General features: G+C 33.6%; 1 protein-coding gene across 2 annotated transcripts in view; it reads right to left on the reverse strand.

Annotated features, from left to right (window-relative positions):
* LOC147063977 (LIM domain only protein 3-like) overlaps positions 1 to 17,928 on the reverse strand; it is a 250,523-nt gene that overhangs the window by 69,716 nt on the left and 162,879 nt on the right. For both annotated transcript variants that reach the window (XM_085958989.1, XM_085958988.1), the window contains exon 2: positions 9,509 to 9,596. In XM_085958989.1, coding sequence (XP_085815115.1) covers positions 9,509 to 9,554 — 46 coding nt within the window. In that variant the 5' untranslated portion in view covers positions 9,555 to 9,596. The remainder of the gene's footprint in view (positions 1 to 9,508; positions 9,597 to 17,928) is intronic.

Genomic DNA, 17,928 nt, shown 5'->3' on the forward strand with positions numbered 1-17,928 from the left:
GCATACCTTGGATAGCGAAAATATAGTTTCGACATTTAAGTAACATAGTGTTATGATGTTGCTATTGATTTTAAGGATTAATATATATATATATAGACAAGAATATATATTTAATTAGATAACTATTTCATTTATTTTTCGAATATTTGAGAGTGTAACATTCTTTATATTGAATAATCCATAATTTGAAAATCCTCAGACATTTACCTACTTACTTTAAAATTCTTTTAAAAAAATCGCCCGATGTGACTTCAGTCTTTAACCACTGGATTCGCGCCAATGTGCTTTACCAATTAAGCTACGGGCATTCTACTTAATTACAACGAAACTAACTAGTAACTATTACATGAAATGTTCATCAAATTGCGTTATTGTTAGCTATCGGTTTTTGTGATTTAAATCAAGGTATCAATTAAGTGCCCTAATTACTAACCGACACCCTGATCTCTTCGAATTTTAGTTATGTGGTCAGCAAGATAAAATACTTGCCTAAATGAAAATCAATAGAATCAGGCGATGAAATTTTCCAGCCATTTTGGAAATTAGGAGCTCCTGGGTAAAATTTTAAGCGCCTTGATATCTAAAAATACCAAAGAACATAATTTTATACTAACAAAAGTGCAAAATTATTTAGCTACGCCAACGGACTAAGTATGTGTGGTTAACTAATTAATATAATATCATACTATTTTAAACGGGTAATCATTAAATATGTATTGCATCAATAAATTAACATAGGTAATTTGAGACTGATTATTTTATAAAAGGTTTTGCTTGGCTACCGTATACTTTGAACCAACTAACAAAGGATAAGAGCTTTATGTACAGCCTTAGCTGGTAATCGATCTTATGACTTAAGTACAATTTATAAGTAAAGTTTCTAGTGGCGTTCGCTTTGTTTTACGATAATTTATATGCACACTGTCGTCTTTTCATACACTTTTCAAAGCGCGGCAAAGCGTAAGCCAGCTTGTATTTTTGCTAAAGTATGCAAATTTGAGCTTTAAGCTAGATTGTTGTAAACAACATTTTTAGTTTTGTATTATTTATTAGCATAGTTATTGGTTGACCCAAACTCAGAGGAGGCACCTGATTTTAAGAGAGATTATAAATGCAATTTGTACGAAAACGACGTATAAAGAAAAATTACCCAAACCTTTATATTCCTAGGGCTTATATTATAATTAAATAATAGTCCATGAATGTTTTATTGTTAAAATTAAACAAATACCTATAACAAACTAATTGTAAAGAAAAAAGGACATCATAATGTCATATTATCTCTCCTACATGGTCGATAGATCATTTCGACTGCTTAATATGCAAACCAGTCAACTCCACTTTTGACTAAAAATAATATTTTGATAGGATTTTGTTATAAAGCATGTTTTCTATGCGCACACAAAATTTCAAACTCCTAAACCTATAAATAAATGCGTTATCATTCTTTACACAAAACAGCCAACTGCAGGTGTCAAATTTCCTATATCGTAAATGGAACAATTCCGCTCTTTCTATATCATCATCATCATCATCATCATCAGCCTGAATCTATCCACTGCTGGATGAAGGCCTCTTCAAGTTGCTTCCACTTCTCTCGGTCCTGTGCATTGCGTTGCCACGTACTTCCGCAGAACTTTATCATTTCATCGATCCAGCGGCCTCTAGGTCTACCTTGTGGACGTTTTGTACTTCTTGGATACCACTGGATGACTAAATTTCTCCAACGATTGTCTCTTCTTCGAGCTATGTGTCCAGCCCATCTCCATTTAAGGCTTTTAATAAACTCTATTACATCGCAAACCCTTGTCTGCTTCCTTATCCACTCATTCCTCTTTTTGTCCTTTCGCGTTATGCCCAGCATGCACCTCTCCATACCACGTTGTGCTACTCTAAGTTTCTGGATCTCTCTTTTACTTAGGGTCCATGTTTCACACGCATATGTCATCACGGGAAGCACACACTGGTTGAACACTTTGCGCTTTAGGCACAGTGGAAGGTCACTTTTGAAGACATTATTCAGGCGGCCAAAAGCACTCCAGCCTAGCTTTACTCTGCGAACAATTTCATCAAATATACATCCATCTATAGATACTTGTTGTCCCAGATAGATGTAGCTTTTCACCTGTTCGAGCTGAGTGCCATTGACGAGGATCTCTTTTTGGCCTGCAAAGCAGTTGAACATGACTTTCGTCTTTGTTACATTTATTTTCAAACCTACTTTGTTGCTTACTTCAGCGAGTTCCTGCATTCTGCTTTGGAGGTCTTCTGAGTCTTGCGAGAAAATTATTATGTCATCGGCAAAGCGCAGATGACTCAGGTATTCTCCATTTATGGAGATCTCTTTGTCATTCCATTCAAGTTGCCTGAATAAGTCTTCAAGGGTAGCTGTAAATAGTTTAGGTGAGATTGTATCACCTTGTCGGACTCCTTTGCTGATAGGAAATCTGCGCGATGGTTTATGGAGATTTACAGATGCTGTTGCGCTACTGTATATATTATTGAAAATATTTATATAGCGTCCAGGGATTCCTTGTTTTCTGAGTGCGTCGAGTATTGAACATTTCTTTATCGAATCAAACGCCTTCTCATAGTCTATAAAACCCATGCATAGTGGCAGTTTGTATTCCTGGTACCGCTCTATGATTTCTCTGACGACTTGGATATGGTCCATAGTGCTGTATCCTCCTCTAAATCCGGCTTGTTCTCTCGGTTGGTTCTCGTCTAGTACATTTTGCAGACGGTTTGAGAGAATTTTTGTGAACGTCTTGTAGAGAATAGGGAGTAGACTTATTGAACGATAATTTGCTAGGTCTTCTCTGTCACCTTTTTTGTGAAGAATGACAATGCTGGCATTTTTCCATACCTCTGGGATACCATACTTTGCATATGCAGGCTGTGAACAATTGTGCAAGTACTTCATTTGCATCCTTTCCTGCTTTTTTGAGGATATCTATCGTTAAACCGTCTTCCCCGGGGGCTTTCCCACTTTTCATGTAATTTAAAGCATAAGTTACTTGCCAGGATGTAATTTCGGGAGTATGGTCTTCCGAATTTCCATTTCTCTGAAGATCTAAGTCTATAGTCGTATTGTCAGTGTCATCACTGTAGAGATCGCTGTAGAACTCTTCAACTCGGCTTAACAAGTGTTCCCAATTTCTGACGATATATTGTTTTATATATATATATATATAAAAGGGATGCTAAAATAGTGTATTAATTCATGGCGCAGCTTATTTGTAGAAAAATAATTCCAAGTGTATCCATTTTTGTAGTTATTAAAATCCGCTCGATAGTTAAATTATTAAGTATTTTCTCCTTCCTGAACAAGTTGCCCTCAATATTAAATACACGTTAAATTTACGTGACAAACTTCATTGCCATAAAGGTTATTGGAAATAACATAAATGCTGTAACACGTGTTTAAGTGTATCCCATAATTTTCCACATATGACATCCGTAGCCTGTTATACCATAACCAGTAAGGTAAACCAGTTCATATTATATTGTGTGTTCCCTAACAAAATCAATATTTTATAAAATAAGTAGGATATAAAAGAAATGATGGGGCAAGTAAGATAATCTAACGACATATAAATTTATAAAAACTGAAGCTAAAACTTCAGCATCAAAATAATATTATAGTAGATAGATATTTTATTGCACTCGCTGACTTGGTTTGTAGAATGATCGTATCTGTATAAATTTTAATACAAACCCGTTTTACTCATCGCGCCTAAATCATATCCACATCGTGGAATCCTCATTAACTTAACCCAATCTTACCTGATAATATTACTTAGGTAAGTGTTAGTACATTAAAAAAATCATCAACAACAACCTACTGTAAAATATACATTGTCTACATATCAACGACTTACCTTTGGATAAGTTTTTTTTTTATTTAAAGAGTTAAATAAAATAAAAACAGTTATATTAACATGGATAAAGAAAAGCTTTTAACGCGAAAAAGTTTCCTATACTACATTCCCATTTTATTGGCGACGGTGAAATCTCGCGTAAGTTTTAAAGGAGTAACTTTTTTATCGAAGCTCTTTCCAGTCAAAGCGCTTAAAATGAAAGTGCAAAGACCTTCTAAACTGCCATTTATTTGTGAATATCCTTTATATGCTACCTGTCTGTTTTAAGTTAACTTAAGTTATACGGAAAGTGATCGAAAAAAAATTAAATAAAAAATAACGCAGTCATAATATTTTAAAGCGTAGACCTTACCGTAGAGGTTAGAGAATTAGGCTTCTGATCAGTGGGGATACCGAAATCTTAGTGTTCGTAAAATATTCGCAAAACATATTTTAATATGGAACATGTTATACTCATCATGGCCACCACATCTTGAAGCGGGCCTCCAGGCCAGGATCTTGGACGGGCCCTCCTACCTATCGCTATGGTTAAAGGCAGTCTGCGCTCTCCAGTACTGTTTTCAAATGGTGTTCGAGATCAAATAAAATTCAGTGTAATTTAGCGATTTTTAACACATCAAATTATGGAGTTTGTCGATTATTACTCAACACGTCCCAACAACCATATATTTTAAAATGGTAATAATACCGAAGTAAACTAGACTAGACTTTTTTTACTATTAGAGCAAATTTAAGATCTGTATTTATCTCATTTATCTGGTCGTCCCATCACGCCGGGCCCCTGGGCTAGAGCCCTGTCACCCCCCCCCCCCTTGTGGGGGCCACGCTCATGATCACCGACGCAAAAGCGTAACGAAAAATGGACGTAGAATAACTTTCGACGCGCGGCCCGCGCCCCGCCCCGATTACTTACGCGCGCCAATTATTTTCATTTTACGTTCAGTAGCCTACATTCTGTGCGACGTATTGTTCGTCTGTTATTATTACTTCTTTAGTTTTATTACTGTAATTACATAATTTTCAGAAAAGTAAAATTGTTTGAATCCTTTGGATTCGGTTTCTTTGACAAATATTTTTTCTTTCGAATTTGGACAACCAGCTTTCAGGGAATCAGAGGAAAAGCAAGTTCCATGTTTAATAATTTTAGCCGTCAAGGTTTAAGTAACCATAATATGAGTGGCCCATGGGGAGGAGCTCCCACGCAAGGCGCAAAGCGCTGAGTTCTTATTATTTTTGTAATCGTTTAAGGAATAGAGTAAATTGTAATTATTTAAATCACTGATAACAATTTTAGTGAATATTACAGTTTACAAAGTTCACAACATATTATGAAAAAGTGCAAAAGAAAATAACTAACACTAACAAAATAAAATGGAATAATACTTATATATTATACAACATATTGAGAGAAAAAATATTATATACAATTAATACACCCAGTAAAGTAAATATACTAATAACGTATATTTAAAATCCCCTCATACAAATTGTATACCTACATTGTTTTCATTGAAATAAAACAACAAATTGTAGATAGTAATAGTTAGTTTTTAAAATCAATTAAACCCTGCCCAAACTAAACCATAATAGTTTTAGTATGCTATGTATGAGCAATCCGACATAAATAGTGCACACGTTTTCAGGCATACTTATTGTGTTTTCGTTAAATTAGAATACATATACAGCAAGTTTTCAGACAAAACTATTTTGGTAGGACAGTTACATATATAATGGCACTAATAAAATTCGTTATTCAAATAACTATGCGGTGAATTTACGAATAATCACTAATGCTATTTTGGTTTACCAAAATTTGATATCATTATGTGAAGTAATTTGGTAGAATACATACATTTTCATTCCAATCTTTGACATTACTGGCTTATACCACCCCGATCTTAATAAGATCATAATAAGGACCTGTACAGAGTGGAGTGTATTGACAGAATGATATTGGTTGAGCTTTTTAAGTGGACTGTAATTATTTTGTGGAAGACGAGGAAGTCGGATCTAGGGGCGGGGGCGATGGAACAGAATGCCACACACTGACCTTTGTGATGATGTTAGATGGCTCCGTGGTCTGGTTTCAACTGTCACTCGGGCGGTATAGTTGTTTTGGGTCACCCGGTTCGTACACTCCCGCACTTTGTGACACAGTTTTATGGACAATTATGATGGTGAATGATATGATGATGATAGATTATGAATGAGTCTGTATCTATCGAGTCAATCACTTAAGCGACGGAAAGCTATTAGAAGCCTGCACGCGTCCGCTTATGCGATGCAACTGAATGTCTCTTTGCAATTACCGGTATTCTTTTGACCCATAATTGCTTATTGAGTGTCTGGTGACAATAACACTGGGGATTAGGAGGTGGGGAAATAAAGGAATGGAATGGGAATATAAATGGCCCAACCAGATATTGTTATACGAGAAATTGATGTTAGCCACTTGTCCATAGTTTGACTCCAAAAACAAATTGAATATGTGTATTTCTCATAACCCAGAATCCGAAAGTTTTATTGATATATCTCATTAGTTAAATCCATTAAATTCCCAATACGTTGCCATTTTTTCCTGGTATTGACGACTTTACACCTCTTGAATGTAGTATTTATTTATTATTATTTAATGATCTATTATTAGGGTTTGACGATGTATACGCCTGCATATTGATTGTATTATGGCGGCGTAAATGTGAACTCTACCATTCTTGGTGGTGTTGGCTTGTGTGTCTCTGATAATTACCTTAGGAATCGAGGGCATCCTTTGTTTGTTCTCCCAAGATGCAAAACTAACCTGCCATTAGTAATGCCAATTGAAAGGGCAATAACCATGTTTAATGAAATCGCTTCGAATATTGATATATTCCACTTACGTGAGGGTGAATTTAGGTGGACGTTGTTTTGTAAGTTTTTAAGATAGGGTCTATCAAAGTTCACTTTGTGTGCTTCCATCTACTTTTTTTTTGTTATTTTTTTTTTCTTATTTTATTATTTATTGTATTATTAACTCACATCTCTCTGTATTTTTATTTTAAAAATTGTTGACACTTATTTAATGTCATGTCGTGAACTCTTTAAATTTATAATTTGTTATGTTCATTATATTATGTAAAATAAATAAATTTGAATTTTAATTAGTGATGGGAGTTTTTTACAAACACTTCAACTATTCATAATTTGTTTGTTATATTTTTATTGTAATTCTTGACTTAATATGATAAATATTTTACCTACTTTATTGTATTCATTTATTATAAAAGTTAAAATTAATTATATACCTTGTCATTGTGTATTTACTTGTTGGTGAGTGCATATAGTGCTTGAAGATGCCAAAAGGCGAAACCCACGTCGCAAAAAAACGACTCAAATGGAATAGTACAAAACTTCAACCATCAACTACTTTCGGTCGATAGTATTAATACTCTAAATAGTGAGTCAAGTTTTTTAAATTTATTACAACAGTTTTGTTGAGTGGGTACTCATTGTGTCGTATTTTTTATTACGAACCACTCTTTAGGCGCGGAATTCACGTCGTGATAATAGACCTTACAAATTTTTAAATTAAGCTTTATTTTATTAAAATCTAGTTGTACTGTTAAAATCCTTAGAAATGTCTAAAAAGTAAATACTTTAAATAAAAAAAACACTTTTATCTTAAGCCCACTTGAATAAAAATTACTCTTTTTATGTTTCGTAAAAAAAAAATTGTATTATACCATAATACTTGGCTTACTGTTTACGTGGGGAATATTTACGGAGGTACAATATAATGATAAAGAGAATTTTTATGTTACACAAAAATTGTAAACAACGGATAACAATTCATTCTTTTATATTGTTAACACAGCCAGCTTTTCGCGGAATATCTCGAAAAATATTTCGCTAATTAGCTTTTCGTCTATTAAATTCTTAAATATTTTAATTAGCATTTTCAACAGAAAGAGTTAATTAATATTATATTTTGCACATCACTGTATAAAAAATAAAACGGTAAAAGAAAATTCCCTGCATTTTTTGTTTCTTTGTTTAAATATTTACGATTATAGTCAAATTTGAATCACTCAAAATGAACCTAGTATAAAAATCTTGGACCGATTGGTATTTGACTACATATCCGTGACATCCTGGGTGTGAGCTTTACCAGGTAAGCTACCGACCTAAATAGGTACTGTGAATGCCAATATCCTTGGCATTCTGGGTGAGAGTTTTAGCAGGTAAGCTGTGTATGCCAATATTTCTTAACATAATATACGTATCCGATTTTTTTTTTGTAATTCCATCAATAATAGCATCCTTTGTAATGCTAGTTTATTATCACCAGCGGCACGCTTAGAAATTTGGAGACCCGAGGCACTGACTGATTTGGAGGACCCCCACGATAAAAATAAAATAAAAACCGTAAATTCCGACTACCAACGTATCCAGTAAAAATCAATGTAGGTACCATTTTTTGATAGAGTGACATCATATACCTATCTAAAAATATTTATTTATTAAGATATTAATAAGATTACACATTTTTTTTTTTTGTTGGTTATGTTATAAAAGGACTTTTTTGTTAATTAAATTTTGTTATGCTTTGTGTAATGATTTTTTGAGAAATTCGCAACCATACGTCGATATTTAAAATGATTTTTTATAAGTAAGTACAATATTTATTTATATTTTTTTTAACTATTTTCAAACCTAAGAAGATTATAATATGGGGCTCCACAGAGTAAAAGTTGTGTTAACAGATTTTTGTTTTCACGAGAAATGGATGTTAGCCACTTGCTCAACCTATTAAGTCCATACTCGTTGCAGTAGGCCGACACCGTGGGCTTATAATATTAACCATTGCTTAGTATAATGTATTTATGTATCTTCAGAGATATTTTGTTTAAATTATTTTTCTAATAACGGGTGAAATACTTAGTTGTCTTAAATTCATTTTACATTCATTTTTAAAAAAGTATTCGTTTGTATTATACCATGCATAATTACGTACGTAATAATATCGACGGTAGAAAGGAAAAAAAGAAGGCGTAACCCTCAGTTTTTTCAAAATAAGTTTTATTGCATAATAATATTATAGACGACTAAATACACATTGTTTCCAAAGGATGTAAGCTGCAAATGCCGATTTATTATCTAAATTTAACTAACAAATAAAAAATAAAAAGAAGGAAGTGACATGGGAAAAACGACTAAACCATCATTTTTGTTGTTTTTTTAATTAACTCAAATATTAGTATCAGATTAGGAATATAAAATCAAATTATTGATTATTATGCATTTTAAGGTGCTTTATTTTGTATTTTAACTTTGACCGAAAACCATAACGAAAGTGACTCCTGTAAAGTTGATTTGTGTGGATTACACCCTTTTTACTTTCCACAGTCGATATAATACACAATTATTAGTTATATTGAACTTGTTAGTAGTACCATAATAAATATAAACGTATTTATACAGTGCGGTCTTACAATTAATACGATATCGAATAAACTCAGATTATTGTATAGAAGTGTAATAAGCAAGCCAAGTTGCAGTATTAATACATTAAATATTCTAGTGGCCACAGTGCAAGAAACATATAATAGTTTGTATGATAATTATTATAAAGGTGTGTATAGACTTACCCGTGACATTGTCGGGTTTGTGCATTGCAGGAGGGTCGCGAATCATTTCTGTTTGTGGTTGCGCGGCATGCCAGGCGGCCGCCACCTGCTGGAATAAAAAAAAAATATTTTGATTAATTCTAGCCTAATAACGCTTATGTACGTGCATGTATTTACTGGCAGCAATTCTGTGTATTTTAAACTATATTAACAATAACTGTTTACACGTAATAGTTTTGACTGTCTCTCCAATCTTCTTCTTCTTCAAGATTGAGCGAGACGCGGTGTTGTCATTTTATTGTACTATTTGACAGGTAGTGAAAATCGGTTAAACTCAAAATTCGTTCATAGTTCATTTTTTTGCCGGCAGGTTCTATTGCGCAGGCGCAGATCGAAAAATTCTCAACTGTTCCGAACTTTCTTAATTCATGTATACAATTTTGCAACTGCAGGATAATACAATACGTTTACATGTACATTATCTTGTTACGGCCGCGATAATACGTACTGTCAGCAGTAAATCCATGCACGTGTAAACGGGGTATAATACTAGAAAAGCTATGTAAATATTTGAATACTCTACATATATATATTTTTTTAATTAGTTATAATTAAATTTAAATATAATATGTTTATTCATTCAATAGAATGACGGGGAAGGCGAAGAGTTTGAAAACGAAAATTAATCGTAAATAATATTGGTCTCAACAACTGTGTTCGTCGACACAAAGTGGGCTTAAGTGAACGCTTTTATAAATATATATAATATATATATATATATATTAAAATAGGGTCCATAAATATTATTCGATGTACTTCGATGTTTCTGTTTACTCTTCTAATGATGTAGGTACATTTTTTTAAATAATTATTTTTACCTAATACTATGGCATACTTATTTGCTGTTCCTCCATGACATGTTGTGAAAATCTTAAACATATAATTTAATTTGAAATAAATTCTCCATAAGTATAAAAAAATCTGTTACACCTTGATCTCATTTTCTGCAAGCTTTATTGTTTTTAATAACCAAATTCTACAAAATTACTACCCAAAATTGATTACTCACGCCGAGCATCATGAGTAATCATGATTATGAAATGGCTCTCGTAGTACAGTGCTTAAGGCGCTGGTCGGTTTTTCACCTGGGAGCTCCGGGTACGATCCGGTGAGGACACAATATATTTATGTGATAATATCCAAGCCTAGGTATTTATGATTGTTTCACTTCTATTACTTAATACACTAATGTCATTGAGTCTCTAAGCATGCTGTAGTGTTAAAAAGAATATATATTATGTACCTACATACATTCATATTTCACGTCAATTTTAAAGCTTACTGTTATGATTTATCTAATTCTATTTCGACCACTGCAACTTTTATGGTACCATCTTTGGAAAGTCGACGTTCTTTATCTGATCAATATTTTCTTTTTAAAATTATCAATGGTATTGTTGACTCGCCAAACCTACTCGAAAGGGTGGGTTTCCATTCTCCATCAAGATTTACGCGAAACCAAACTTTGTACCAACCAGTCGTAGCTGTTTTAATTATGCACAAAACTCTTTTATTCGGCGCTCTTGTTTAAATTATAATATGTATTTCTCCACCGTTGATCTTTTTAATCATTCACCTGTTTCATTTAAATGGGCCATCTCCAAATTTTTGTATAAATATATATATTTATATATTTTTTATGTTACTTTTTTTGTATATAATTTAATTATTCATTATTTTTCCTCATTTTTCTCATGTAATTTTCATTTATGTTATTATTACTCTCTATCTTGTCAGGCTTAACTATATTATAATGTATACATGGAAACTTTGCTGGTTGCAATAACTTTTCATTATTATATTTTAATTTTTTTGTGTAATCAATATGTAACTGTTTGTTTCGTTAATAAATAAAATTAAAAAAAAAATAGAAAAAATATATGCAGTGATTTAGGTAGCAATTGGATAGTCTTGAGTCTTGCCAATTTTTTTATTAGTACCTACCTAATATACGCGTTCATGGATTGGATAATGTGTTTCTAGTATTTAAAAGCTTGGTCACATTTTACATTACAATATTCCTTCATATTTTCTTACTTCAAAAATAATGAATTTAAATAATAATGGCATAGGACAATTAATTATTATGGCAAACGTCAAAATGACAGTATTGATACCTTGGATGCGTAAATCTTCGAGTCAGGTTGAGCAATTAGCCAAATAATTATATTTGGCTCTTGATTCTCTCTCTGTACATACATATTCAAAGTGACATTTCACGATCAGCAGCCCTATGTTCTATCTAGTGATATCAAGTTGCCCCAGGGGCCTTATGTTAGAACTTGCGAGTTGTAGTCGCCCGGTCGACATGACGTCATATGACATCATTGTGACGTACTACCGGAGTGATAATAGCATTCGAGAAAATAACACTAGTCAAATGCTGGCGTTATTCATTGTCCCCATACACAAATAGGTGTTTCAGCGTAATAATATCTATGGTGAGCAGTGTGTGTTGGGCGGCTTACCTCGGGCGTGTATTGGCTGACGTCATAATTACGTCATGTCATCGGGTGACTTGATATCACTAGTTAGAACATAGGGCTACAGGTCAGACGGTGAGTGGGAGTGAACGAGTTTGTCCGTGTACTTAGAGCATACTGCACGATACAAGCCAAACAAAATCATCAACTATACCCATAAATAATTCTACTGGGAGAACAAAGAACCTAGTTACTATCTACATAGCGGCTAGTGAGTCCCAACCAATGATTCAACACTTGCTACTAAATATTAATGATGACCCCCAATTATTTCAGCATCGCTTGGACCGCAAACAAATCTCCACCGAGAACTTTCGTTTTGGGAAAAATTTAAAATACCTGTTCGCATTAGGATAATATAACGGACGGAGCTTTTGCAGCGGCGTACAACATCTTTAAAATATATATATTATATAGGTAGTTATAGATAAACATTATTATACTCGTGAAAATCAAATTTCATATACATACGACAAAATACAAATGAAAACAATGTAGGTAATATTAATACTTTCGACCGAAGGTAGTTGATGGAATTTGAATTTAAATTCTAATGGATTCATGCTCTGTACTATTCCATTTAAGTCGTTTTTTGCGACCCGGGTTTTGCCTTTCGGCATCTTGAGTGTGTGTTTGCCTTTGATGAGTGTACACGACGCCTGAAGATGCCGAAAGACGAAACCGGGGTCGCAAAAAACTACTTGAATGGAATAGTACAGAGCATGAATCCATTAGAATTTGAAAACAATGTAATTGATGGAGTATTTAAGCCGCAAACATGTGTTAGAATACGCGGTCACTTTTAGCATGCCATTGGCATGGTATTTGGACAGCTTGTTCTTTAATAAAATACAAGATAAAAAGAACTTTTTATACACAACGTTTTTAATTATGTTGAATTATTATGCTCAATATGCTCAAACTTGTACTTGATATGAAGTAAATAAAAAACAAACAAACAAAATATAGAATACTGAAATGTCATTTTGACATTTCATTTTGATTTCCATAGTAACGCACGTATATATGAATAATTTAGTTGCTGGGACCACCCTCTTAGTAACCAATAATAGTCTTTTACTTTTTACGGATTTTTCTGAAATAACTTTCCATGCAAAATAGAATTAACGGAAAATGAATTCAATTCTGCTTAAACATGGCTAAAAGTATTAAAAGAATGCATTGGCACCGTGTTCTGATATATTCTAAAAGTTTCAAAAGTCTAGATAGTCGGGAAGTTAGTTAAAAATCGATTACAAGATTTGTACTGGACAAACAACCACCGAACAAACAATAAATAATACGAGCTAATAAAAACGTTGTAATAAAATAGACCAATTTAATACGATTGGAATAAGGCAAGATCGTTAGCGTAGCGGTACTGTAGTTTTGTCAATTTCCAGGGCCATTTGGTTTGGTTCTTACTATAGATCCACCACTCACCAGTATAAGTGTCAGCTGAGTGAGGGCGCCACATTCTAAAATTTGACATACCATTCCAATGCTTTTTATATTATGGTGAGCTTAGTTCTAAATTCGAACGCCTGACGATTTATGATGGTATATCTATAGTATTTCGACACAATGCTGGTAGGGTAAAATAGAGGTTGCACTCACGTAGGTAATCGGTGGTGAGGTAAGATGAGTTGCAGAGTTACTATCCCACCGTGTAATCTTACTTTATTCTACCAAGATCAAGTACCTCACTGTACCAATTATTATCTCATTCATAGAGTTGGAAGGACAGCTAGTACTTGCTAAAGTACTGTACTCATGGCCCCCACATCCTGAAGCGGGCCCCCAAACTATAATGTTTGGCGGCCCCCCTACCTATTGCTAAGGGTAAAGGCAGTTTTATGCGCTGCAGTAGCGTTTTCCAAATGGTGTAAATGGTAAAATTAAGGTGTATTTTTAGCGATTTTTTGTATTTTTAATATTATGTAGGTACTTACATCCATTTCAATTATGGAGTTGTCGAGTATCGGTACACAGGTAAAAATTGCATCGTACAACCAAATATTATTATTATTATCATTGAATTAAATTAGCGCCGCAGACGATTTTTGTTACTGTTAGAGCAAATTTGTGATCTGTGTTTATCTCACTTATCTGATCGACTCGCCATGCTGGGCCCTTTCTAAGCCCGGGCCCCCAGGCTAGAGCCCTGTCAGCCCCTCCCCCCCTTGTGAGTGCCATGACTGGACCACTAAGTCGACCAATGAACACGGCATTTTAACGTCGTCCTTATATCAGTGGTTAACTTTTAAAACTGGACATGTCCCATATATGCCGAAAATGAGTTATTATCGGAATATCATTCTATAACCTCATACACACTTTGTTGACTTTCAAAAATAGCCACAAAACACCAATTTCATATTGAAAAGAGGTTTCAAAAAGTAGGTTGACATTCAAATAGAGACAAGTCCAACGTTGTTGACATTCGAAATGACACATGCCACTTTCAGCTAATGGCGGGACTGTATTGAGTCACGTGACCAAGTATAGTATTGTCATATAATCTGTTTGATTTTTGTCGCGTGCGTGTTATCGCTGTGTTTTTATTTGAAAAGTTCATTTATCTCTGAGGTGTGAATAGTGGACATGTCCAGTTTTGAAAAATAACCACTGATACGTAAATTTGTCTATGTTAATATCAAAAACCGTGAATTTAAGACGCTCAATTTGTCTTTTCTAGATATAGTTATTGCAATTATTTACAAGTGTTCAATGAATGTATTGTTTTAAGGGTCATGCAAGCCACTGTTCCCCGGCAGGTATGGGAGAGTACATTGTTTTCGAGTTGAGACGAGCAAAGTTGGATTTCGCTGAGAGCTGCCGAACGGGCCAGCGCACTAATGACGCCTCGTTACCGGCTGCCCGCCATCCGTTACGCCAAATTGACAAGCCGCCCTCCCCCCTCCAACTCCCCTCCGTCCGTGGGTCAGGTGAGAGATTCTGACATGTCTAACTCTCGCGGGGGCATAACGAGATAATTTACGGGGTGAGAATGTACCGAGTGGTTAACTATTATACTAACTAAGTGGTCTTGCAAAGAAGCATTGCGTCTACCTAATAAAGTATATATCTACATAGAAATTCTATAAGAATGTAGAAAGATTATATAATATTTTAACAATTAGACTTTATAACAAAATATGAAAGCCAATGTACCTACGGATTTACGAAAATGAAAACAACAGAAAAAGACTCCCTGCATTCTAACTACTTATAAAGTCTGTACTTAATTCCATCATAATTTCTACCACTGTTATGGAAAATGTCATCTAATAAACTAATGAAGACATCCAAATGGCCAGAATATCTTCTAAAGACTGCCAATAAATCCGTTTCGTGCATTGAAAAATGTTCTCAATTATTTTAAGGAATCACCACACGTATTTAATAACCATTTTTTCAGAGCTTAATGTGAATGACAAATTCATATATTTTATTAACTTCATAACTTTATAACTTCACAATAGTGTTTTTAAAATTGGAACACCGAAAAAACACACTCGTATTTCAGGATAAAAAAAATTCGAAAAATAAAAATTTATATTATAAGATAGGTAAATACTTAATCTTTCCATCTGGTTTATAGAAAAAAATACAACCGGAAAATTGTATTCATTACCGGATGAGAAACATAGTTAAATTTTAAGTAGGTACCTACACATATTTTTGACCACTTTATAGTTGCTGCATTATTCAGGCTAGGTATACGATCCGTAACTAGGTAAATAATTCTGGAAATTTGTACGTAAACAGTTCACCGCATGACACTTATTCGTGCGCCGCAGTACGTGAAACATGAGTTCGTGTAACGTTTATCAAAATGACGAGTGCTTCGTTGAACATTTCACCGTGGAGTATATTTGTACGTATGCTACAACACGTGGCAAATTTTATGAGATGTCTTTACTAGATTAGGTTAGGTTAGGTTAGGTTAGGGTTAACCTGATTGGAACAGTACTATTTTCAAACTATCGCCGCATTTTGTAAGATACGAACAAATGTATTCCACGGTGAAATATTCAACGAAGAACACGTAATTTGATAAAATGTTATACGAACTCATGTTTCACGTACTGCAGCGCACGAATAAGTGTCCCACGATGAACTGTATACGTACAAATTACATGTAACCGTATACGATCAATGAATCGAAAATTATAATGAAAGCACTTCAATCCGTAGTGTAAAACGTTATTTGAGGTGAAACAAAGTGGTCATTATAGATTAATTATTTTCATGTAAAAAATATTTTCCTGACGGTTTCTGTCAGATCAATCTCTTTTGTCGAGATCTAATGAAGAATTCAAAATTAAATTCATTAAAATCTTGATGAGGAATTACGATAAAGGAATTAATTAACAGGTGGGATACGCAAAATAGAGTTTAAAAAAAAGCGTTAAGCGATTGATATTTTTCAGAGTGCCATCAAACTTGATAACCGAAATAGTGTAGTATGACGTGAAAACAAAGTGGGAACCGCAGGTTTACATAACATCCATAAGTGGTTTAATGTTAAAAGCGCCTGTTATAATATGTTAATACTGTCCTATTATAGTAAAATATACTATCGTTTGATTGACAAAATTCCATAGAATATGACTTCAAGAGAAGAAGATATTACCAAAATAAATGCTGTTGGAAAACACTAGTAGCTAATACTCTTTTCTATGCTAATTTTGAATTTTCCTTATAACGCTGTATATTTATAATATTGTACCTAGATACGTGAGCCGATATTATTCTATACGCTCCACCCGTCCGACTAACATATTCAATTAAATTTATATTGGAAAACGGCCTTTCACAAAATATACGGACAAACATGAGTATAAGAGAAGGTACGCAAAATCCGGCCCGAGTATGTAAAAAATAAATTTCCTCTTAAAGGGTATCCACGACCGACTACCGGAAGATCCCATACGGAAGATTGGGGGTGGGGGTTTAAAAAACGGGGCTTGGGGGTTGAATCAGGGGGTGAGGTGAGTGGTTCATGCGCCGTCCATACATCTGCCGACGAATCCACTTTATTGGCTTCAATAAAATATGAACACGTTTGAATAGCCGCCATGGAGAGGAAACGGAGGACAGTAGCGCCACTATGGCAATCGGCTTAGATCTAGACACAATAAGGACCCCCTTTACCTATTATAATATATGTATAAAGTTTAATTAGTATATTATCATGTTTTAATCAAAAGTACTCTTTAAAGCAGTACTTTTAATCAGAATAAAAATTTACGTAAAAGCGGTTGAAAATAACTTCGCTAAAATATTTGAGTGAAGCTGAAAAAAATACTAAAACTTAATATTTAATAAGAAAGTTAATTTGAATTAAATATTTATTTCATTGGCAGTCAATTTTATTTTGTTAACGCCCACCTTTGTCAAAAACTGGTAACATTTTAACACAATTGTAAATTCACAAAATAAATTATATAATTATAATGCAGATAATATTTCAGACTTGTATTTATTATGCTAATATATTGTATAACCTTTTACGATAGCTTGATTATTAAAAACATAAAGTATAGCAGACTTAAACGGAAACCAATATAATGTTTTTCAAAAAGTTAAAGTATGTTAAAAGACAGACCCGTGAATGTGTACACAGTGTTACCATCATAATAATTCATCAATAAGACGTGTGAACCGGTTTTTTTTTTAAACGATTAAATTTGATGTTGAATTTGGCAAAATTACATCAACCACTGTCAGGAGAGTCATCTAGTATTGCCAGTAAAAAGATTTTTTTGGATTTGACCACTTTTGAAAAATACATCACGATATGTACTAAATTTTAATAATCAAGTAGGTAATTACAAATCATATAAATTGTGTAATGTTATTTAATTATCAATAATTAAATGCTGAATCTCA

Source organism: Rhyacophila brunnea, unplaced genomic scaffold (assembly GCF_057557595.1).
Source record: "Rhyacophila brunnea isolate RB1 unplaced genomic scaffold, BYU_Rbru_1.0 scaffold_8, whole genome shotgun sequence".
NCBI lineage: Eukaryota > Metazoa > Arthropoda > Insecta > Trichoptera > Rhyacophilidae > Rhyacophila > Rhyacophila brunnea.